The sequence below is a fragment of the Planococcus citri genome, chromosome 2, assembly GCF_950023065.1.
Source record: "Planococcus citri chromosome 2, ihPlaCitr1.1, whole genome shotgun sequence".
NCBI lineage: Eukaryota > Metazoa > Arthropoda > Insecta > Hemiptera > Pseudococcidae > Planococcus > Planococcus citri.
The window spans coordinates 43,257,001-43,283,365 of record NC_088678.1 but is presented as its reverse complement, the minus strand read 5'-3'; the positions used below and the strand labels follow the sequence as shown (position 1 = coordinate 43,283,365).

The 26,365-nt window shown below is 33.1% G+C and overlaps 1 protein-coding gene across 3 annotated transcripts in view; it reads right to left on the bottom strand.

The window, feature by feature from the left end:
• Positions 1-1,557: 1,557 nt before the first annotated feature.
• Amph (amphiphysin) overlaps positions 1,558-26,365 on the bottom strand; it is a 41,728-nt gene continuing 16,920 nt past the window's right edge. Inside the window, exons 2-9 of one of the 3 annotated variants that reach the window (XM_065350384.1) lie at positions 15,553-15,688; positions 12,144-12,334; positions 8,675-8,956; positions 5,887-6,002; positions 5,726-5,763; positions 2,998-3,351; positions 2,682-2,824; positions 1,558-2,596 (exon numbers count right to left, since the gene is read on the bottom strand). In XM_065350384.1, coding sequence (XP_065206456.1) covers positions 2,516-2,596; positions 2,682-2,824; positions 2,998-3,351; positions 5,726-5,763; positions 5,887-6,002; positions 8,675-8,956; positions 12,144-12,334; positions 15,553-15,688 — 1,341 coding nt within the window. In that variant the 3' untranslated portion in view covers positions 1,558-2,515. The remainder of the gene's footprint in view (positions 2,597-2,681; positions 2,825-2,997; positions 3,352-5,725; positions 5,764-5,886; positions 6,003-8,674; positions 8,957-12,143; positions 12,335-15,552; positions 15,689-26,365) is intronic. The other 2 variants (XM_065350385.1, XM_065350387.1) reach the window with 2 other exon arrangements.

Here is a 26,365-nt window from a genome sequence, read left to right as displayed (position 1 = left end):
AATGGAAATAGAACTCCAAAATGTTTTTGAAATGTACCTTCTTGTGTAAAATTGCATTTTTAATTAAGCCATCATGAAATGAGATTAATTTTTCTTTCACGTATGCAGCAAAATTTTCAATGCATAGGTACCTGAGAATTGCATCATTGCAAAGGGAAAATGATTGGATTTGGATCTGACTAATCACAATCTGATCTGATCAGATCTCATGATATTCCATCGATCCAATTTAATCAGACCACCAGATTAGATCAGATCGGACGCAGTCAGATTAAAATTTTGGTTGGATTAGATCTGTTCAGACTTGGCCAGATCTAATCAGCAATTCCCTATTGGTTCTGATCGGATCTAAATGCTAAATAGATCTGATCTGAAGCAGACCAGACTAGATCTGATTAGATCCGGACATTTTCCGATCTACTCAAACTTGATCGGATCTAATCACTTCTACATGGACCTCGACAGTCTGTTGCCTCACCTATAGTCCAATTTATACCTACTCTCAACAAAACACAAAGTTTTCTTCTGCTTCTACTAAAGGCTTATTCTAAGGGACAGGTAAGTACAGTTTGCAAAAATGAAAAACTTTGCTGAAATAAAATTAGCGTACCCACTTACTTAACTGAGAAAAATTTGGTTTCCACATTCCACATTCAAATATTATAATCTCAAATTTTGACGGTTTATTTTTCAAATATCACGATTCACTGACAAGCAACCAAAGGCAAAAAATGCAAACAAAAATGTTTTCAAAAAGCAGAACCAAACAATTTTTCATTTTATTAGATATATTTATTTTTTGTTCGTCTGAATTATCGTTACAATTTGAAGAGTGGCTGGTTGATGATGCTCGAAAGAAGGGGAGGTAAAAACAATTTCAATGAATTAGAATTTTCAAATTTTTGTAAGTAGACCTATGTATTTTGCGTGTTTGCAAAAAAAAAACCATTAAAATTGTCTTTACCTCCTCTTCCCCCGCAAATAAATCAGATCGTTTCAAATACTAATTTTTGTAAACAAAATACCTACTCAAATGACCTTTCAATTGCAAATTTGCAATATTGAAGTGGTGGAGGGAAAGGTAGAATTTTTCAAGGGAAAAATTGATTTTTTTTTGTTTTGAAGCAATTAAAAATTTCAAAAATAGGTAAACCGATTTTTCTGAAAAATAAAATTCTCATGGTTCAAATACATACATCATTTCATCAACCTGAAATTTTCGTCTTACTCTATCGATCTATCGAAAATGAGAGTAATCTGTATTTAGCTATTTACATAGGTATACTTACTTACAACAAACCAGAAACTAAAATTGAATTTCAGTTAAATTTTTCGTTATTGCGTCACGTAAACATCTAAATTGGAATCCTTACATGTAGGTAATAATAGGTAATTTTTGTTGGATTTCGTTCCAACAAATAACCTCCAAACGAAATAGGTCTTCTTTACGCCACCATGTCTTTTACAACATCTTCTGAAATAGTAATATTTCATTGTAGTACGAATACCCTACGTATGACAATTAGGCTCTTCAAAGTACAGGAAAGGGCTAAAAAATACGACACTGGAGAGAAATCTTTAATTTAAAATGTTAACAGTCTAATCACATAAAATAAATGACATTAAAACCACTTGTTTCATAATTCTCAATCAATCAAGAGGATACACTTACAGGCTAAAAATTAAATACAATTTTAAAATCTTATGGCAACAAGTCGTTCACCAAATTAACAACGTTAAAAAGTTTCATTAATACTCGAATGACGATTTTAAAATAATAATTTATACAAAATACTCGTAAATAAATAAAAGAATAAAACAAATACTGAATACACAAATTTCGATAAGCCTAAGTCGATTAGTAAAAATATATAAGTTTACAAATTCGTTTGTTGGGATTTTATCAAAGTAAAAATTACGATGCAAAATTTTAAAAAAAATGTTCTCGTAAGCGAATATTAATAATAAATAAATTAGGTAATTATGTTTAATTAAAAAACATTAAATTACTTTTACCCTGTATTTTAATAAGTTCACCGTTTAAACGTTGTTATCAACATTTATTCAGCTGCCGCCATAATTTTGATCGGTAACTATACAAAAAAAATCTTTCAATAAAGCGTTTTATTTCACAAAAAATCATCATAAAAACGGCATACAAAATTTTTTTTCGTACAAATAAATACAGTAAAAATTGATTTAAGTACAAAAATGAAAAGAATATTTGACTTAAGGAGCGAAAGAAAAATGAATCTACGCTTGCCGCCGATATATTTTGTCGCTAGAGGGTTTTTTCGATTGTAGTTATGCACCATTTGCCAGCAGATTACACGCTACTACGTAATAATAATTAGGTACCTTGAGATAAATTATGAATTTTTTTTACTAAAAAATGCATTTACTATTTTACGATCTCTTTCTCGAGCTAACACGCTGAAAAAAGACCTTGGTCGTTGAGCAAAATTCAATTTCAAAACCGAAGGTCGTCTTTTTCGATAAAAAGCAAATTATAATTTTACAGAGGTTTGGTGAAATTAGCCGGAAACATTCCTTTTTCACCATTCGACTCTTTGACACCCATTAGCCATCCTTCTTCCTGAAATTGGAAAATTTAAAAATTAAATCAGTCGTAGGGCAGGGTGGGATAAAAGTCGATTAATATTCGGATCATAAAATCTCACTTGTTCTTCAGGATCATCATATTCTACAACTCGAATGATCTCACCAACATCGAAAGAAAGTTCGTCAGTATCTTCTTGAGTATATTTATAAGTAGCTTTTACTTTATACAACACTCCAGGCGGGAGATTATCGGTATTAGCACCTGTAAAAATTACACAAACATTCGTTAGAATCTCAAAACGCAAAATTATTCCAATATCCTAAGCCATAGTTAGATTACTTTTTTAAAATATCAAATCTACGATTTTAAAAAAAAAAATCATAAGCTAACACACAAAACAACAATAACAAAAAAAGCTCCAAGCTCATTCTCACCTGTCGGTATAGAATAGAGTTGTTCATTTAACCCACCACCGTAATTATTTCTGTATATATTATTACCATTTTTAACGATAGCTCCTGTGACAGCCACGCTCGTACCATTCGTTGTATTTGAAACAGAATTCGTGGTAGTCGTAGTCGATGCATTAGAATCGACATCATTACTTGACTTGGATTTACCATTACTAGGCGGCGAATTGTTGTTACATCTCGTACTCGAGTTCTCCGAATGATCAACATTGCCATTGGCGTTCGCATAAGCAGGCTCAGAATACGCCGGAGGATCGTATGAATCTTTCTTTTTATCAGTAGCTGAAGAAGATATGTCATCGGAAGGCGACGAATCTTCTGCAATGCGTTAGTTATGTTAAGAAGCGCCATACATACATTTTTTTAAAAACAAATAATCTAGATACCAATTGTAGACACACACACACACACACACACGCACACACACGCACAAAAACACAGTTAAATTAAATTAGTAAACAATGAGTGAAAAATTATATAAGAAAATCCATCAAAATGGAGATTATCTCTTTAACCGATTAATAATTTTTGCTGGTGAACGTTAAATAAATTTTCAAGTTCGATGAGAGTGTTAGAAAAGTGTATTGCCAAGTTTGAAATTGAAGCTTATTTGTGTACAAGTTCGAGTAAGCTTCTGTGTTTTTTTCTACCATTTTTTTTTTCAAGTCCCAATTATAGAATTAGATTATCATCTCTCATCGAGTTAATAAATAAATAAATCAGTAATCTATATAAAAGCAAAGGAAAAAATGGAAAGTAAGATTTACATAATGGAAATATTTCATCATGCAAGGAATCAGAAAAATATATTTTATAGGATATTCTTTGTAATGGAAATTAGCTACTGAGAGTGAGATTCACTTTTTGTCTCGTCTTCATCTGAAAACATCACTTTGGATTAATTTTTTTGTTTTATTTTTTCGTTGGAAATTTTTAAATTGAATATAAATAAAAGTACCTATCTAATTTTTGAAAAAAACGGCGAAGTTGTTCAATTTTTTTGAAAAATTATTTAGAATAATTTTCACTATTTTTTCAAAGTTTTCTAGCCTCTCAATTTTTACTGATCTTTTCCAGTTTTCAAAACTGAATATCTTCATTTCAAAAAAATCATAAAGACGGCAATTTTTTAAAAAATTATGTTCACTGATTGTTTTCATTTTTTATTTTCCCTACTTTGAAAAAAATTATGCAAGGTGTACAGTTGTATATTTTTTCTTGAATGGGGGGGGGGGGGGTGGGGAGATAATTTTCACCTATTTTTCTTCGTTTTTCGGATCAAATTTCTTCATTTTTTTTTTTAAACATGATGCAAGGTGATCAGTGATTCTTATCAAGTTGGGATTTTCTAGGCCAATTTTTGAAAAATTGAAAAAAATTATGCAAGATAGTATTCAGTCACTTTTTGGTGATGTGAGAGAAGAGCGGGATAAATTATTCTCACTGACTTCTGTTATTTCTTTTAGAACAAATATATACTTAAGTTTTCAAAAAAATGTGTAGGGAGATCAGTTTTTTAAAGATAATTTTTATCTACTGAGTACGGACTTGTAAACTTTCTAAACCAATTTTTTCAAGTTAAAAAAAAAACAAGGAAATCGACATGGAGAGTTGAGAGGGATGATTTTCAATGACTGTGCTCAGAAATTATGCAAGATGATCGTTTTTGGGGAAATCTTTTATTTATTAAACTGTTTACTAACTTATCTCAAAATTAAACGACCAGCCAAACAGCATTATACCCCTCACACATGAAGATTTCTCCTGAAATATTCAATTTTGTCAGAAACTGTTTTCAAATCGTAATAGAAAATTGAAAAAGATTTCTTTTGCATACTGAATACAAATTTTCCATTTTTTCAACATGCAAAATTGTCTATTTTGAAATTTAAAAAAAAATCAAAATCAAAAACGTTATGGAAGTAATCCTTTCAAAAAATCGAAATTTACGAGATAAATCGAATGTAAGGTTCGAATTTACCCCCCTCCCCCATTGAATTATGCCATGGAATTTCTTTCTTTTTTTCCCCAGATCAGTTCTGTCAACTGCAACGAGAAAATTATAAAAACATACCAAATATGAAATAACTTTGCTGCACATGAAATTTTTCTTTCTCATATTTTTTCTTTTCAGAATTTTTTTTCGAAAAATTTTAAAATAAAAGTTATAAAGATAACGTGCTGATTGAAAAAAAACTGAATTATTCAAGTTTTTTCACGATATTAATTAAAATAATTTTTTTCAACTGCAAAACATTTACCTTCTACAGCCTACATTTAGCATATCTGCGATCAAATTCTAACCCATTTCAGTTTTATTGTTTTCTCACATCGAATAATACATTTACAATACAAACAGTTCAGACACTTCGTAGTACTAATTTACTCGAAGGTATTGTCGAAATCAGCTTCTACCATACACATAACATAACTTCGAAAACAATATAATTTTTTTAAAAATTACGACCCAATCATCATAAATGAGTCGTAACACTTAAACCGACTCGTGTACGTACTTTTTTCAACTATACGTACGATGAAATTACTCGACATTACTCGAATATAAACTCGGTTAAAAAAACAACCTCCATTGTTTAGAAATAAAAAAACAATACAAAGAGTAGGTAATTTTAGCATTTTTTCCATATTCGAACATACGTATATCAGTTCAAAAAAAAAAAAATGAACTCACCGTTTACTGACGTATGTGAACTAGTCGGGCTGGTTAATCTGTGAAATTATAGAGAAAAAAATTCCAATTAATATTACAATAATATTGTTATTATACGTAGGTAATAAAACCTACTTTACACTAAGTGAGATAATACTCGTAAAGATATTTCGAATAATTACTTGGCGTTTGTATGATTGGTTATTGATTTAGGCGATTGTAACCTCTTCAGTGAATAAGTTGCCCTTTGACTATCGGTTGCTAAACGATCTACAATTGCTTCTAATTCGGCGAATACCTATATCAACATAGAGAAGTGTGGTTAATTATCTTGAAAAGTGTATTAAATTTGTACGACACGATTCCGTTACGTATGGATTTTTTTACTAGCGATTTGAGAATTCGCAATCTTACGGTTAAAATTAGTTTACGACGAAGACGTATACTTATACCTACACTCGTACATTACATACGTTTACGTATCTACTCGTATATTGTACATGTACAATATACAGATGCGCGTGTTTTTTTTATTATTATTATTGTTGTTTCGCTTATTATACGGATACAGTGTACTGTACATCTCGATTCGATTATTTCAAGTAGAAAAATTCAATATTACGTATCTTTCTTCCGTCAGAGTAAAAAAATACAAGTGTACGAAAAAAAACACGAAGGTCGCAAAGAATTATTACCAGCATCATCCGAAACGATTTTAAACAACTACATACCTACTCATAAACAGTAGCTGACAAAGAAGTGATGAAAATAAGATTATTCTCAGTTTAGGAAAATATGATCTCATCGATCAAAAATATTGACATTGGGACGATCTTGGTCAATTTTTTTCAAACTCTTTGAAATTTTCAACTAAAAGTCATTTAAAGTAGTCCAGTTAGGAATTTGCAAAGAAAGCTTCCAGTTGAGATTTTAGCTAACGTAGGTAAAAAAGATTTGACGATCAAATATGAATCACCAACTAAAATAAAAAATGTAAGCAAGAATGGATTTTTTACATGCCCCCTCTTTCTGTGAAATTGCTCCAATTTTTGTTTTAATCACCTGAGAGAAAACATCGACTCGAGAGGTCAAAATTTTTGAAATACAACTGATAAAACGAGAGTAAGGGCAATTTCTGGGGAAGGGGGTGGTACTTCGAACTTGGAAAAAAAGAGCGAAATAAATTTCCTACGATGTCGTAGTTGAAACTGTCTTGTGGAATTTTACCCTTCTATTGCCGTACAATCGAAGTTTTTGTATCAATTACATAAATTAAAAGAACTACAATTTATCAAAGGAAATTTTCTTCAATCTGATGATTAGAACGCACGTTGGAGCCATTTTTGAGAAAGGGAAATGAATCCTTCGAAAGGCGATTAATTTTTCATTTTCAGCTCCAGATTCACAATCAACCATCAACTTACTGTCAACAAAAATGTTGAGCAGAAATTCATTCGCAACTGGACTAAAATTTAAAAAAAAAAAAAATTGGAGCATACAAAAAAATTTTTAAAAACTAAAAAATCAACCTTTGAAAAATTGTGAGAGTTGAAATTTAATTTTTCGTTTTTTCCCGAATTGAATCATTTTTGAAAATTTGATTGAATTAAGATTGAGAACTTAAACATGGTATCTAACGCATTCTTTTTTTTAAAAAAATCACTACTTTTTCACTACTTTTTCCACTACCTTTTTTCAATCAAATTTTCAGAAAGCTCTGCACTCGACCCCCCTCCCTCTCACACATTCAAAAAATTGAATTTTCACAGGAAAATTTTCAAAAAAATTGAAATTGGAAGAAAATTTGTATACCTTGAACAAAATATTTTTCAATTTCACCAAAAATAAACTTTTTTTCAAAGATTTGAAGGCTTTTGTTGTACGTTTGAATTTTTTCATTTTTTCACTACTTTCACTGCTTGTTAGATACCCTGTTAAATTCTTAAAGGTAGTTTTGAACTACTTTTGAACATCTAGCAGAAAGTTCAAAAATCAGCTGTAAGCTTTAGAACGTGTTCTGTTCATTTTTTTTGTGGACAATAAAACGCTCAAATGGCTCAAAACAACCACTAAGTAATCAATTTGGTAAGTCAAAAGTAAGATATTAACTAGATTTTAGTTTTTTATCCTGATTTGGCTAGATTTTGTTTTCTTGATAGGTACATAGAAAAGTGGGTCGATTCTGAATTCCAAAAATTTCACCAAAGCTTCAAGTCGTATTTTTGGATGCCTCTCGACTCTTTTTGAATGTTCAAGTCATTTTTCAAAAAAAAAAAAAAAATTATATAAAAGTTAGCATTGTAAAAAGCAAATTTTCACCAAATTTTGGTGAAATTGAATTTTTTTCCATTTAACATAAACGACATTTTTCAATTACAAGAATTTCGTTTTGGACATATGTACCCTTCTCACGTCAGTTCTCTCAATCTTTTAATTGGCAGCAGAATCCAAGTTCATTTTATAAAAGTTTGGTCAAACTTTTGGAAATTTTTTCGAAAGGATGAACGTTGAACGAACACAGAACACACAAAAAAGTGAATTTTTCCGAAATTCGTAGACGAAACCTCATGGAACAGGTATACAAGGTACATAGGTATAACCTAAAATATGTACGTATCGTTTACGACGTATTTTTCATATCGTCGCACCACGCACAGTAAACAGCTAAACATCTCAAGTCCACGGAAGAGAAATTCCACTCGATTGATTTTATTACAACAACGACGAGTACAGCACAATTATCACCGTTGTAAAAATGCATACAGCCGAGTCTAAACACAACGACGAGAAGTAGGCAATAAAAATTACGCACCCCTACCTTCACCGAGACAGGAGACGCAGACGACGGCAGAGTAACGTAGAAATAAAATCTCTTCGTCTGCGATCACTCTGTTAAGTCGTTTCGCGATAGTTTAAGAAGCTGCTAATTAACGAGCACGTTTATCGATCACACACCCGAGTCGTACTTACTTTTGATGTTTCAGCGTGGAAAATTTGTTCGGCGGCGAAATACGTTTGCAGATTCGTAACCAAGAATAAAACTCGAGAATCGTACAGGGCGGGTAATTCGTCGTGTAATTCGCTGTTCAACAATTCGTACGTGCGTTTCGCTTCTTCTAGTTGTTCGCGAGCTTTGGCTGCCTTAGCTTCGTCTTTTTTTTTGGCCGAATTCGCCGAAGCTTGGATTGCTTGAGCGTTGTGCCTTTGACTATCGTAATCGACTAGTTTACGACCTCGTTTTTCTATTTTTTTCTATACAAAACAACAACAACAACGATCATATAATAGGATACAAGTGAAATTTTCCAACATGGTGCACAAAATATATAAGTGCATGATAATAATACAGAATATACCTCCCACGTCGTACTCGTACGTTATAAATTTACGCAATCTGACGATCTGCGGGTAACCGTAACCACATTAAAGCTCCCAGCTCCGGTCTGACTACGAGTCGTTTCGCTACTTCTCTTCTGATTTTTCAAGTTGACAATTACACCTACCCGATTTGATCGTATACTCGACATATCCAGACCTACTCCTACTTTCTACTGTGTATACTCGAAAACCACCAGTATACCTCATATAACAATATCATGTTCGCGAGTTTTTTCTCCAACTTGTACACTCTCTAACCACCTCCTACGTATGTATGTGTACGTCTCTCTCTCTCTGTCTATCTCTTTGAGCAAGGTGAGAACGTACCACGAATTAATAAAAAAAATCGCCTTCTATCATACTCCGAAACCTCTTCCACGCACTTTTGTATATATGGTATTCTCACCTCTAGAAGAAAGCATTGTACTGGCAATGAAACCAGTCGAAAATACCGTCTCGAGTCGAGCATTTCGCTAATATATGCGTCTCATTTGCACTATGTGCCCTTTTTCTAACCATTCTCTTGTCTTGCCTACTCATAACAACGTATAAACATTAATTTAACCCTGTTATCGCAAGATGTATTACATAGTCTCGAAAAAAAACAGATGTTCGAGTTTATCGTGGGTGGATTGGATATAAAATAGATACACTTGATGCGCAATCAAAATCTGTCGATAATTTTGATGGGCGAGAGAAGGATACGATATTTATTTATTCGGTTTATTTGAAGGCTAACAAAAAAATTCACCAGTTTCCTCAGAAAAAGCGATGAAAATCAGTCCTGAACACAACACCCACAAACTCCTTCGCACCAATTCTCACTTTTTCACGTCATTCTGGAGTCTCCAGCGTGATTTTCGATTTATTCAGAAGGTGTGAAAATCAATTTGAGCAGCAAAAAATCAAACTGCAGTGTACTCTAGACGCGTTTAAAAGGTTCATTTACATTTGATCCAATTTCCAGGCGGACACCTTGAATGTGTTTTTTTTTCAGCAGAATGAAAAAAAAATTCAAAAAAACAAAAATTTTCTGCTCTTCATTCTGGAGCCTCCGGCGTGATTTTCAAATCTTCTAAAACTCAAGGAAATCAATTTGAGCAGTCAAATTATAGAGCTCTGTCTTATTCTCGATCTATTCAATAAGTTTATTCGCCTTTGGTTTGATTTCCAGACGGACACTTCGAGAGCGTTTTTTGAACAGCTTTGGAAAAAAATTCAAAAAAAAATTATATTCTCAAGGAAATTTTTGAAAATTGTACGACTGATTACATTTTCGTCTGAAACTAACGCCCAGAATACAAATGTTGCCATTTTCGGTCATTCTGCAGCCTCCAGCGTGATTTTTGATTTCTCCAGAACTCCAAAATTTCTCCAGGAAACGTTTCCCTGATCCAAATTTTATCATTTCGAGCCATTCTGGAACCCACGGCGAGATTTTTGATGTCTCCAGAAATCAATTTGAGCTCCTAGAAATCGATTTGTGGTCGAATAACGGCCTATTTAACGAGTTTTCCGCTTTTAATTTGATTTCCAGGTGGACACAGCGCATAGAGCATTTTTAAAGATAACTGGAGAATGTTGTTCAAAAAAAAACTTATGAGGTGTCCGTCTGAAAATCGGCTGAAATGTGAATAAATTCATAGAACAGGTCGATATAAGCCTCTACTCAATTTTTAGCTGCCCAAAATGATTATTATTTCCACGTCTTCTGGAGACATTTCGAAATTCTGGAGAAATCGAAAATCACGATGGAAGCTCCAGAATGATCGGAAGTAGTGAAATTCGGTTTGGGGTAGTTGAAATTGGTTTTAGGTCTAATTTTCATAATTTTTTTTTCTAAGTAAGTGTATAAGAATTATAAATTTCTCAAAATGTTCAATTTTAAATTTTCAAAAATTTGCCAAGAATCGAAAAATCAATTAAGGGGACTGAAATTTCGGTTAGAAGAGTTTCGGATCATGCTTTTTCAAAAAATTGCGGTCCTGGTCAAATTGGAGGCGAGGCGAGGCGGTCACTTCGAGAGGTTCCCTTAAATATGACCGCGACATTTTTTTTTTTTTAAATAACAGAAAAACATTATATTATTTTAATTGATTGAGGCGAGGGGCAGATTCAGCTGTGATTTACAACTGCAAAAATATTTCTCCTCACTTCCGATACTTGATCTATGTAAAAAAAAAATGGTCTCATTCGTATCATGCTCAGGAAACTTTTACGATTAAAAAAAAAAATCATTCATACATCACACAGCTATTATATGTATACAAATACAAGTACACATACAGATTAGATTACATCCTTAATTCGTGAAATTCTGATTCACGTGTACTAAATTATTATTATACCTACATAACCATCGATCGAATTTCACCTTATAAGGTTCATTGCATCCACAATATTCCACATCCACACACATACCACCTAAATACCGATACCACTCGACTGAATAAATTCATCAAATTTCAAAATTATATCACAATATTTTTTAACACTTTTATGCGACAGCAGCGATGCTCGGACTCGACACAGCAGCGGTTTTCTTACGTCATTTGGTACTCGACATAAGATGAATGATAAGATGCAAAATGATTTATACCTGCACAGCTGATTACCGCGAATTCTTAACCTTTCTGCAACCGGTTTACGTGTCCGACCACAAATACTGGTTAACGAATGCTAACTTAATTACCGCAGAAACGTTCGATCGAACAGATATAAAATGTGTATTTATAACGTACGGGTATTTCGGTGTCGATGTGGTGGATGTCGTATAGTCAAGTACCCAGAAAAATACGACGATAATTCGCGTAATTTTTACACCAATATTAATTATACAATTTTCGTCAATCGGATACGACTATTTGGTGCATCGATGGAAATTTGTACGAAAATATACAGAACCCGTCTAAATTTTGCTGAAAAATTATTCTGACATTTTTTACGAAAATGGAGTTACTCCAAAATTCGGCGAAATTACACGATAACGTTAATATGAAAATTCAATAATACATAGAACTACAAATACGACAGGTAACTAATAGGTGATAATCATACTAACTCTCATTTCCGGAAACTGTGCTTGATACGTATTCATTGGTATGAGCACTTGGTCGCCCAATTTATGACTGAAATCGTTCCATAGCATTTCAACATTCTGACTTTGCGTATATAATAGTTCATGTCCGAGCCATCCACTTTCGTACATTTCATTCAAAGAATCCATTAACGATTTACTAGCCGCTTGCATTGCTAAACCCATGCCAAAAACACAACATGAAATTACAAGTTACATGCTACATATTTCCTCTCTCCTCAGCGAATGTACTCTATTTTTTTTTTTTTACAACGATGACACGTTTTTTTTTATAAACATACAGGGTGTCCCAAGTCCCATCCAGTGTTCCAAATCTAGTTTTGATCGAATTATCAGAAATTGATCGAATTTTTTTACAAATTGAACCCCACCTTACAGCTTAAGCCTGCATTAAACGGGGTAGGGGTACTCGCGATGATCGAACAGAAATCGCTTCATATTTGTATTCAGCAGGTCTAGAGTCTAGTTTACTTTAATGAGTTCTTGGAAGGGCTGATAATTTTTAGGTATGACCATGGTAAGTATGATTTATAATGAATTCAAGAGGCCAAGTGCAATCCCCTTTCTCTTATGAAAATAACGTTAACCTAACCTAACTACCTAAGTACCTACTGTACAGTAGTTGGTTTTGATAAATTTTAATTTCGCCACGTCGTACTCGATTTCAAGAGTGGGGGGAGAGAGGAAAAAAGCGAAGAACATAAAAATGACATTTTTTTTTGTTATTCTTTCAAATAACACAAATTTCAGAAATGAGACATTTTTTTGGAAAAAATATTGCTCAATATGGATTTACTTAGCACAGCAAATTTTATCAACGAGAATAAAATTTCTCTCTTCTTCACTCTTCCTTATTTCATTTTTGCCACAGAAAGAAGCTGAAGGAGATAACTGGCTATAAAAATGCTCTATCTATGAATGAATGACATTTCCCAAGCGCAATCGAATTGCATCCCCCTACTCCATTCATTCCTTTCTGAAATGTGTAAAAATATTCGAATGCATCGAATTTTTTCAATGCTTAAAATTATGATCTTTATTTGAGAGAGGATGAGGAGTAAACACTATTTGGAGACGCTGAAACTTTCATCACATTTTTTTGAGGTCGTTTCAAAACAACTTTTTGCTTACTATAGGCTCCACAAAACCAGGAAAAAATATGAACCCCCCCCCCACCTCTCATCATAACGGTTTTAGAACAATGTGCAAGGCTTATTTTGTGACGAGTGATTTTATGGATTTTTGATCGGTATCTACAAACGTGAATTTTTTACTGAAGAATAAAATTATTCAAAACTTTTACAGGTAATGAAAATATTTTTTTGAAATTTTTCAACGTAATTTTGTATTTAACTACTTAAAATCTTTAAAAATTATTTTCTCAAAAGATCAAAAAACTGCGATGATGTTTTCGGAAATTTTGTTCACTATGAAAAAGGCTATTTTTGAGATTTTTCCATAATTTTTTCTCTTCGCTTTTCAATTCAATTTTTTTATACAACTAAAAGTGGCAACACTGTTTTTGGCATCATACACAAAATTTAGCACTTGAAATGCAGAAAAAAACGAAAAAAGGTTCAAAGTGCTAAGTTAATTGGAACCCTCACTGCAGGCGTTTGAAATATTTAATTGGAAGCCATTTTGAAAATTTCCAAATTCTGCTCGCAAATTTTTTTTTTAAATCGACGTCCCATCATGCAAATTTTGACTGATTTGGCATGGAATGGTTATAAAATTAATTTTTAAAAAATATTCCACATGATTTTCTTTCATTACTTTCCTTTTTTTTTCTTTTTTTTTTGAGAAATTGATCTGGTTATGTTCATTAATTTTGAAGATGGGCCTTACGTTCACTATAAAGTTGGATAATTTGGGCAGTCTCATAACGATCCTAAAAGCTTTGTAAATCAAACTACGAGTAGTACACCTTGTATACCTCTATCCAAACATAATACGGGATAAAATCCGAAACATGGTGTAATTTTTTCCTTGTTTTGCTTGGTAAGTTGTTAATACAAACATTAACACTGTTGATGTTGGTGTAAGTGTTACGTATAGACGAAGCAATTAAAAGTACTTTGCATATGTAATTACGTAAAACCTTTGGTATATTATTTTAAATTTACCACAACGCCGACGCTTAGGCTACATGTATTGATTTAGTCTAGAAATACGATCGATTTAATCGTCAAACAGAGAAAGACAGAGAGAGAGAAAATGAGAGAAAAAATGAACCAACATTGCAGATATTACTTCATTTCATACAAAATCAACATAGGTACTAAAAAAGCAATAAATCATAATCGCGCGCGAAATACCATAAGTAAAGTAAGTATTTAGTTCCACTAACGACGTTTTATAATAATATTCTCTGCCAAAATAATTCATCAACGGTTGACCTTAGGATTGAAAATTTATAATTGTTTCAATCGTACACGCTCGATACGCAATTATTATTAAATGTCGACGATAGGATTTCGTCTTTTGACAAATAACTAGAGTCTATTGTTATATTTCCAAACACAGTCGAATGTTTATTTTTAATCTGATTTTTTTTTCTTCTCTTTGTACAAACAATAACTCTACGATCGACTTTGATATGACAAAATGAAAAAAACTTCGATGTAATCAAAGTTATAAAAAAAAGGTCACGAAAAATGGTGAAATTTATAGAATCCCCATGGCCCATGGGACATACTCATATAATACATACATATCTGAATACCAATCTCGATGTATATTTTTCCAAGTTCAAGGATTCTTGCGATGAAATTTTTAATTCACTGTTTTTTACCTTTAACCCTTTTGAAAGGGACGAAATTCGTCAACATTTCTCAATCATTTACTCTTAACTCGTAAATGAATCCATATTGTGCTGCCTATACTTATCAATACGTACTCAGATCTTTCTCACACGTTCATCTCCAGTTGAATATTTTAATCGACGTTTATCAAAGATTGAACTACATAATTCCGATTCAAAAAAAAAAAAAAAAAGAGCAAAAGAGCTCAATGACCACTACACAAATAAAAGGCTAATCCACCTAAGGCCGGAATGTTCAATACATCAACGAACGGTCAGCCAATACCTACGTATAAATAGCATGACACTGCGATACTCCACGAACACAGTAATCCCCAAGGTGAATTTACGCCTCGTCATTAAATTTCGATTTCAATTACAGCTCTTCAAATAAGCACACTGCACATCGTTTGTCTCGAAAGAAAAAAAAAACGTGTCACCGTTTTGTAAAATCGTGAACATTTTCATTTTCGTATAAGTATGAACTAGTTACTTAATTACTACCTACAATTTTAATTTTAAATAGGCACGAAAAATAAATAAACAAAAAAAAATGCTTAATTGTCTCACCTCTAACGCATCTAATATAATTATTGAATTCTTTTTGTAAACGTGTGGCGGCATTCTGTTGTTTTGTGAAGTTCTGTAAGTGTTCGTCAAATATCTCATCGGCAGTTCGATCGACTTTACCTAAATTCTGTAATATCTGCAAACATAACAAATAAAGATTCTATTTTCAGTATACCTATTACGTTTAAGTAGAGTCTAATTAACGGTACCTACATAACGAACAGTAAATACCGTTCTAGATACGGACCAGCGTGTCGTATACTTCGAAATATATAATTCCGTTATTTACCGCGTGGACATATATTTTTTTTTTTTTCGAAGTATACGCAGGTAGTATTATCGACGATCGTACAGCACACGAGTTACAATTTCTCGCGAAGAGGGCAAAAAACCGAGTAAAATATACGTAGGCACGGGTATCGTTTATCTTCATCGTTTATAAGAGTCATGTACAGTACGTTGCGAAAGTTCCGCAAAACTTTGACAATGTTTTTCACTACTGATGATGGTGAGATCGGAGTGAAAAACGTTAACTAAAAGTGCTTTCAAAGACAACTTGAAAAATTTCAAACAACTTGAAAAGTGTTTTAAAAATCACGAGGCGAATTTCCAATTTTTAGATCCTTTGAACAAATCAAGAAAACATTTTTGAAACCGGTTTCAACTAATCTTAAACGGTTGGTAAAAATTTCTGTTCAATGATTTTGTTGTTCATTTTTTACAATATTCTACAACCACAATTCAAACGTTTGCTCGCAATGTTTTGTGAAATGGCCAAACTTCGAAGACTCACAAATCATCGGTTGTACTAGACGCAAATCTGTTTGCGAGGTTTTTAAGATACAAGTCGAGGATTCAAAATAATCAATCAACATATTTTATGAACACAAAAATTGAAAGCTCACCCTTTAAAAATTTGAAAAAAATCACAGCAAACAATCTTTTTTACATCTTTTTATGTCAAATTAATTTTCAAAATAAAATCTTGACACTGATCGGGGTTACAAGACTCAAAAACCTTCAATTTCAATCAAAATTTGAAAAAATTCGAAAAATGAAACGGCGTATTGATTGTACGTAGATAATTAAAGCCGCTGAGTCGGAATATTGACTCAGTTTTTCGATTCGACGACATCGAGTACAAACATCCACATGTTTCTGAATATACCCCCCCCTCCTCAGTGCCATTCCAGTCCTCCATTCACGTCATTTTGAAAGGAAAAAAAAACTTGAAATGATTGAAAATATATGATGTGACATGCCGATTCCCATTATTTAAGGTTGCTGAGTACGAATATACATATTCATAATTATAATATTTATTAAGAGTCCCAAATTGAAAATATCAAGTTTTTTTTTTGAAAAAAAAAATGGAATAAAATTTACTTATGTACACTAAAATTAGTTTTGGGCTCATTTTATCGAAAAAAATTTGAAACAAATCCCAAGGTTCTGTAAAGCTCATTGCAAATTTAAAAAAAAATACAAATTTCAAATATGTGCCATACCTATAGCAGAATAATGGGGAATACTCCTTTCTTGTTTTTTGGCATTTTTTTCTACCCACCATTGGGAATGATTTAATATTTTTTTTTGGATGGGGTGAAAATGAATCAACAGAATCTCTCGCCTTTAATTTTAAGCGTACAGGGCTCGTACTCAATTTTTTCTAAAAAAAATAACTTTGTTGACAAAAAAAAGTTCAAAAACAAGTAACCGAAAAATGACCAAAAAGTAACTAAAAAAGTTATAAGACGTGTGCAAAACATTTCCATGAAGAAAAAACAAAAAAGCCAGAACAATTTATTAAAAAAATGTACAAGAGGTCCTTTTGAAATTTTTGGAAATTTTTGACAAAAAAAGGCTGATTTGCAATTTTGAAAAAAACTGAGACTTTTTGGAATTTTCAGCAAGAAAAGCGAGGCCTTTTGGACAATTTTTGGAATTTTTATAAAAAAGCATCAACAGTTTGGAAACATTGAGAATTTTTGGCTAAAAGCAACCTTTTTAAAAGTTATTGGCAGAAAAAATGAAGTTGATATCTTACTTTTTTGCAATGTGTCAAAAAACTGAGACTTTTGTTGCAACTTTTTGGTATAAAAATGATATTTGAAAAATATTGACAAAAAGCGATCTTTGGCATTTTTTGGCAACAAAGCGAGACTTCCGGATAATTTTTGGAAATTAAATAGTGAAACATTTGAATTTTTTTTGAAAAGAATCGACAATTTTCAGCAAGAAAATACACTTTTTGACAATTTTGACAAAAACCAAGACTTTTTTAGGAGGGGGGGTGAGGGGCAGAAAATTAGACTTGGAAGGGCGCCAGTAACAGTAACGCTGAAAAGGAAGTGGTTTTTTTTTTTGAAGTAACTTAAGTAACCAAAATTCTGATGAAGTAACCTTTAGTAACTTGGTTAAGTATATGTACTTGAAAAGTAACCGAGCACGAACCCTCCTCGTCACTTCTCTCTAAAGTTACACGAAAAAATCCCCCCCCCCCAATGCTTCAAGCATACAAATAACACAACGAAAACAATTCCCAATTTTTTTGGGGGAGGGGATTGAATCATTAATAATTAAATTAAGATTTGAAAACTGGTTTCAAAACTCTAAAATTTGTTCAAAATTAAATTTTTAAGAAAAATCACATTCTTTGCTTTTTGAAACACCTTGTATGTACTGGGCTCAAAACATTTCTCAACGTCGGTCAATTCATCTCACTATTTGTCATCAATCATTTAAAATCAACTGAAGATCTTTAAGAATTTTAGCGACATACTTTATTGTATTGTACCTGATACTCGATACCATAATTATTATTACAACGCTTCGGACACTCCAACTTAATGCTGACGATGGCATAACACACAACAGGTGCACACGCTTATGTGTACACCGTGACGGGTACATATTCTTTTATTAAACTAGATTAACGAAAATCTTCCAAGTTCCAACACCATTCGTCGCGCCTGTTTTCAATGTACACATCTCTCTCGATTACGTTCAATTTAAATTAATTAACTTCATTCAATCGAGACGAACGACGAAGTAAACTATAACTCCGGTAAAAGAGACCAAAATACACCCAAGTTGTGTACTGTCTTCTCTGCTGCATCTGCGAGTAGGTAGTTGTACATCTAGTCTACGTGTACGAGCACTCTTTGCTCTTGGTGGTCATCTGTTCAGCTGGCTGGTCGATGACGATGACGCTATGACGGTCGACCGAATGAAAAAAAAATACCTTTCAATGTAAACAGGTATTAGAGCACTATGTACGCCGCCATGCAGTACCGTTACCACTCTACGACCACAAACCATACATGGAATTCCTGGCCAAAGAGTAGTCATAGCCGTAGCCACACTCTGCACTCTGCACACTGCACAGCCGCGACTACGAGTACGAGTAGCCTACGATCCTACTCCATCTATGCAAACGACCCTATCATCTCTCTCGAAACTTATAATATCCGTAAAATATCACCGAACCTGTATCGTCATTTTTTTCTTCTCTTATTCCATCGATAATAAAAATATAAAATACGCGACTAACGGTATGCCTACGTAATACCAAGGTATAAGAAGATACATACAATCCCAACGACCTGAATATTTTTGCTACATTCATAATCTTTTCTCGCAGGTGTCGTAGTGATTTTTTTTTCGAAAAAAAACATCGAGTAGTAATTTCGCAGCAACATCGTTTCAAGACCAAAAAATCTTTTTGTTATCTACTTTCATAAAAAAATTCAATATTTCCGCGGTTTTCCTGCTTTTTATGATTCACAGATGTTATTTTTCCAAATAATCAGTGACATCCTCGAATAAAATGAAACCATTGAAATTGGTCATAAACTGACAAATTATTATGATCCAACTTTACAATTTTTTCAACATTTTGCTCGTAAACTAACCCTTTTCATATTTTTTCGTCTAATTTATACTTGGTTGAAATGAAAGGAAGGTGAAAATTCTGGAAAATGGCAGTTTTAGATATTAGACGAGCTTGTCAATTTTTTGGCCAACATGGCCAACGTAAAAAAAACGAAATTTATCATGTTTTTGGCTATTTTTTTCATTTTTTTGAAATTGTCGATACTTAATGCTCAAAAATTTGGCACTACTGTGTTCCAAAATACTTCCCCAATTTAAATCTTTCCATGTTTTGGCATAATTAATGCGAAATATGAGGGGGGATGTATTTGAAACACAAATTCACGTTAAAGTAAACGATTTGCTCAACAGCTCAATACAACCCTAAAAGTAACCTTGGATTTTGATGGCAATGACCCAGGTCGACACAGAATCTCAAATAGTACTTTTTTTTTGAACTGGGAAATTTTTCCCAATACAGACTGGGTAAGGGCTAAAGCGAAAAAACCACGATTTTTTTCGAAAATGCCTCCTCTCTCAGGACCAACCCCCCCCCCCCCTCCCGACACCTCTAGAGCTAAACGTTTTTTGGGCGAACTTCAACTCAGCATGAAGGTCTCTAGGTACTGAATTTGATCAAAATTCTCCGACCCACATTTTTTTTGGATTCGAGGGACTCACGTTCGAAAAAAAGTAATCATCATTTTGGATCTGAATTTTGCGACAAAGGAAAAATTGGCCAAAATCAAATAACGCTGAAGTAAAGTTACAAAAAAAATTCAATCCCACCAATTTTTTCTAATTTCACACCATTTTCTTATCATTTGAACAAACACACGACTTCAATAATATTAACTCCAATTCTCAAAACGACCAACGATACAACGAAAAATACCGAGCAAACATTTGACAAAAGTAACCCACATACGTCTGCGTTTTCGGCACAGTTAAATTCCTAATACTTCATTATTATTGGTCAAGAAGCCGGCTAGACTCGATAGGAAGGGGAAAAGATGGTCAATTTCTTCGAAACATCTCGTAATACTTTATAGCAATAACTACCACAGAATTCGTCGAGTCTAAAGAACGCTTTACTACAAAAAAAAATTACAGTACCTATTGACAACATCTGTGGTACTATAGGGACTTAAATGAGAGACAGTGACAGTGGTGGGGGGAGGGGGAGGGCGTCGACGAGCAATTTTGTTAATCTAATTTTAGCGTAGTCAAGTTTGCTCGGTCGCCGTTTCGTATTAAAATTAAAACCCAGTCCAGTGTAAGCGCAAGGTAACCGACCTTAATATAGATGACGTTAACGAAGTTTTTATCCGCTCAGACTTCATTAAACAGGAAAAAAGAATCTAAAATACCTCTTTCTCCGTATAGGTAGGTGGAAGGTATGACAATACGTTGAGAAATTCCGAAAGGTCACCAGTTGGCAGTCGTTTAATCGTTTATCGATGTAATTAAGCACGAGTATTTTTTTTCAAATATTATATACGTAAAATAGGTAAGCGAATATTAATCAGTCTGTATTATCAACGAAATGCGTAGAACGATAAGATATAAAAATTATTCTACGTACTCGTAATTTTATGTGCACCTTATATACCTACTCGTATCTAGTGTCGTAGCTGGCTACAGGGTCGAAGAACATACACTAATTTTGACGAAATACGTTTTCGATACATTTACGTAAAAATACGATAATAACGAGTTCGATAATTTTTTACTCCCATTAACATTTTTTTTTTCAACGGGGAAAACACCCTGAAAATAATCTCATTCTGAAATCAAATATAATGAGAACTGCCACGCAGCGAGAGCTACGTGTACGTGAATAATTCATTACACGAAAGGGTAATTTTTTCGCGTTCGTTTTCGCTTCTTTAATTAAAAATTTTCAAATTAGGTTTCTCCCAGCGCGTTGAAAATTTTCGGTGAGGGTTTTTTTTCTTTCCTATCTCTCGCCACTATTCTGTTTCTTTTCGTATCGTTGTTTTTATGGAATTTTCAAAAAAGTTACACGTAACCGAACGAAGTTTTTTTTTTTATATGAAAAGTACTAAACGAGTTTTCGAGTCGAGAAAAAATTTCTACGAAACGGGATAAATTTATAGTTGGTAATTTTAAATGGAAATTGTCTTTTGTTAATGCTGCCCCAAGCGGTAAGAAATACGTGATCAAATTATAACTCGACTGGTTGAATTTTTCTTCTTTTGTGCACTCGTGTTCGGATGGACGCTAAAGTGATTGTAAAGGAGAATAAGACTCACTCTGTTTTATTGAAAGAGATGATACGAGTACGATTATCTTTTTTCTTTTGTGAAATTTTAACTGCATTTTCCTGGAGGAATGATGTTAAGTGCTGAATTTACAGGTAATGAATGCATACAAAATTCTATGTATTTGAAAAAGTTACTTCTATTTGATAGAGAACCCATTTTTTTTTTTTTTTGAATTTTAGATGTAAGAAAAGAAAAAATAACGAAATTTGATCACTCAACAGGAAAGTCTCCGATTGACAAAAATATTTTAGAACAGTTCAAAGGAAAATCGAAATCGAAACAACATTCAAAAATACACAATCAGGCCAAATTTTGAGAACTGTATTCAGACAAACGTTTGAACTTTTAAATTAGAAAGAAAGTGTCAATGACCTTTGATGTTACCGAATTTGGATTAAAACAGGGGTTTCCTAAAACGATTCGAATCACACTTTGGATCAAAAATGTGATTTTGATTCGCGATTTGAATCATAATATGATTTATTATGAGCCATGAATTTTTAACAATTTTTTTTTTGAAATTGAAATTCTGAAGCAAAATTTGATTAAAATTGAAAACCCCGGCGTTATTTTACCCTATTTTATTTCAATTTGGTTATACGATGTGAAAACTTTTCATCGTGAGCTGTCGAAGTTGTTGAAAAAAGGGAATGCAATTTCGTGTTTTAGAGCCAGCATTAAATTTTTCCTTCGAGAGCCATGCGAAAAAATTGAGAAAAACAATCCAACAAATTTTTAGCTGATTAGATAAGACATTACAGCAGATTTCTATCGTGGCTTTTTATTTTTGTCTGCATCTTCAAATTCGGCTTTTATGATATTTCAACAAAAAGCAATTTTCGCTAAACATTGCTTAATTGTGCTGCTTTTAATCTATGGTAATTTCCAAAGACTGAAAGTTCAATTTAACAACTTTTATAAGACCCACTTTCTGAATTTTTGACAAAGTTATTTATTTAATTTTGAGAATATTTGTTATCAATTTTTCGTAACTTTCAATACTTTCAGCGACGCAAAATTTCAGTCAAATTTTTAAACAAGTGACAGTTTTTTGATATTTTATCAACTTTTGGCAACTTTGAGCAATTTTTATACCAATTTTACAGAATCAATTTATAATATTTTCTACTTATAAAACACATGTTAGCCAGAATCAAAAAGGATTCGCAAATTGCACAAATCGAATCATTTTTTAGAATCGATGATTCTTGATTCATTCACAATAACGTATAAATTATGAATCATTAATTCGTGAAATTGAGTGGAATCACTTTTTTTTCAGCAGTGATTTGCGATCCACGATTTGAATCATATTATTTGAGATTTTACCCGACCCCGATTTCAGGGAAAAGGGATTCACAAGTCACCAATGATGAACTTGGAAAACATAGCTTCCTATATCCATTCAATCCAATTTTGATGGGGAATGAACCTGATTTGAATCAAAAATTCCCTTGAAAATTTAAAAATACAATTCAGCGTTTCATTAATTTTCGAATAGGTTGACAACTTTGTCAACGATCAAAATTATTCTGATAACAATTTCAGTAAAATTTCGACATTTCTTTGAAATCTCTACCTTTTCTCCAATTCCCGAAACTTTGGTCGTTGTTTTTACCCACAAATATGTAGCAAAATGTTCATTTTTGAAAACAACTTCTCGAACTGACTATGATCAGAAAAAATACATTATCAAGTAAGTAGGGAGGACAATCCAAGAATGTTGTCTCAACACAAAATGACCCACTCCGATCTCAAATTACGAGTTAGAATTCATCCAGAACACCGCCCATCGTGATCTCATGTATCTATACAGTCGATACCAACCAATATTTTTCCAGACCCAAAAACACAAACCAATTATTAACACCTTAGTCCGTTATTCTGCACTCGACTCTACACTTTACATCAATTACACACAATCGCAATCTCAGCTTCGAATTCAATGATCACAGACCAGATTACAGTGTACATCTTTTCACGCACATTACATACCCATCGAGAGGTAACTCAACTACAAGTAACTAGTCTACACATGCGATGTCGCAATATCGTAGAATAACAACAGAAAAAAATCTCTGTATTCTTATACGTTATTGTGCTATAGCTAGGTAGGTACATTGTAAAACACCGTTTATGTGAACAATTGGCGTAAATTAAGCGGTACACGACGCGAAATAATATTTACAAATTACTCGTCACTTCGTTAAAATGTTTTTTCCTTTTTTTCATTTTCGGCTTGTCGCATGTTTGTCGAAGCATTAAACATGCACATACTCGCGGTGAAGAGCTTTTTCGCTCACGTTTTTCTTTTTTGGACAATCGGTAATTTCAAACGTTATTAAATTTTTACACCGGTAACACGATGACCTTGTGGCTAATTCGATACTGCACCTACCTACAAACTATCTATTTGCTCTATACGAGGTAGGTACTCAAAATGTACAATGTACATTGTACATACGTTCTGGTCTCATAAGCTTCAAAATTGTCGCTGCCAAATCATAACAAACTAGTGATTTTAATTCAAATTCGAGAAAATATTGTCATAATAATCTAAAAAAAAGTAGTGAACCAACTTGAAGTTTGTTTGTAAAAATTTCAATGCAATTTTTCACTCAATTCCCCTCTTACTCCCTTTTCCCGAAATTTCGAGAATGGATTCAAACTGCAGAAACTGATTAAAGTCAATCGCAGGCATTTTTCTACTATTTTTCAATTTTCGACACCACTGTGTCAAATGCAAAGCTTTCACAGCCTTTTCACTACCTGCAGGACCTATGAAATGTTACTGGGAGAGCATTAAAGAAAAAAAAAATGATTTGAAAACGAAATTTTAAAACCACCCCATTTTTATTTTTGACAAGTACTCTCATTCAGGTGCAGATAGGAAAAAAATCAAAATACAATGGCAAAGGCCAATTTTTCACTGCCATACAAAAATTTGTTTGAACTCCTCGGAACCCTTTTTCGGACACCTTGTATGTGAACTAAAATTCTTCTCAACATTAACGAAACTGAATTGTGGACAAATTTCATTAATCGTTCACAAATAATTAAATTTTATGATGACTTTTTCAATATGTAGAACTATACAGAATACGTAGTAAATGAAAAGGCACCCGAGATTCCTATACATGGCTTTGGCTAATATACACAGCTGAATGGATTAAAACACTATTTAATACTCGTATGTATACACGAAAGCGTAATCAAATTAATACCACACTTCCGTTACTTTTATTACCGCCGTCCGGTATCTACGATACATAACCCGGTTTTCACGTATCGTCTTCTGCACCCATCATGCATCTCTCTCCTCTTATAAGCTCGTAATATACAATCACTCTAGGTTAGTTTTTCGATACAATACGAAATACGAGTTCGATCAATGGACGAATTTTTTTTTCGTCTTTGGCGACCTGTTGCCAGCGTTTTACGCGACTAGGCAACGTGCCTGGCTGCACCTCTAATAAACTTGATGGATGAGAATCCGCATCGCGTCAAGTGTGTCAAGTTTAGAGAGCGGAAGCCCCTTTTGAACAGTGGCCATTGTGTATGAATCAACTACGACTACGATTACGAGTACCTACGTAGACTACGAACTAGAAAACCAGAGAGAAAATTCACTAGGTCGAATTTTTTTCACAAGCTAATTGCCCGACTACGATGGGGGCACTTTTACAGTGTCTTGGCTAATTTAAAATACCATTCAGCTCGCGTGTGCTACACACGTTTCCATGAATGAAAATCGAATGCGTTTCTACCAAACCTTACTATATACAACGAACATTCGACCATCATTAATCTCACGTGTACTGTGTGGTAGTATAGTATAATTGACGACGATCGAACGAATATTTTACATTTTTTTTTATCGATTAATGAAATCGATAGTCTGATGTGACAATAATGAAAAATACGCCCGCACTCGACTCTAGCTCCACCGCGATGTATTAAAATTTATACGAGACTCTCTCGATACGTGCAGTTCTTGCACACCAGATACATACGAGGCACTTTCCATTTTGACAACTCATCAATAAATTCACATGAAGATATACGAATTACCGAGTAAAACAGGAAATGGTTATTTAACCCTTGGTGACCTGTCGTGATGTACCCAGCCCAATCGTTTGAGTTGGCTAGGTTAGCGCGGCCAAGTTAAAATGTATTTAAAAATTAATCATTTTTTTACACGTTTCATCTCGAAAAAACAGTATACTTACGCGAGAAAAAAAGCTAATATTTTAGAATTATTTACTGTTTTTCTTTTAGAAAGATGATAATGTGCGTTGGTTGGTGACTTGGGATCTTCTTTATTTCGAAAACAAAATATTTCTGGTAGAAAGTCCATGCCCCTGAGACTGCGAGATTATATGTACTGATGTGATTTGAAAGTTTTCAAACGACGATGGAATTTATCCCGGTAATCTCATTCTGAGCAGCTCAAGTACAAATTTAAAAATGAGCAAATGTACACAAATGGCTACTCAATAATTCGCATGGTTATATTTTTTGAAATGTTGAAGAATTTCTATTCATATTAGTGAAAATTTAACTTTTTAAAAACATACATTTTTCTTTCAATTTTTACCTGAATTTTTACGTTTTTTATGATCTGAGAGATCTTTTCTTTAAAAATGTCCTAG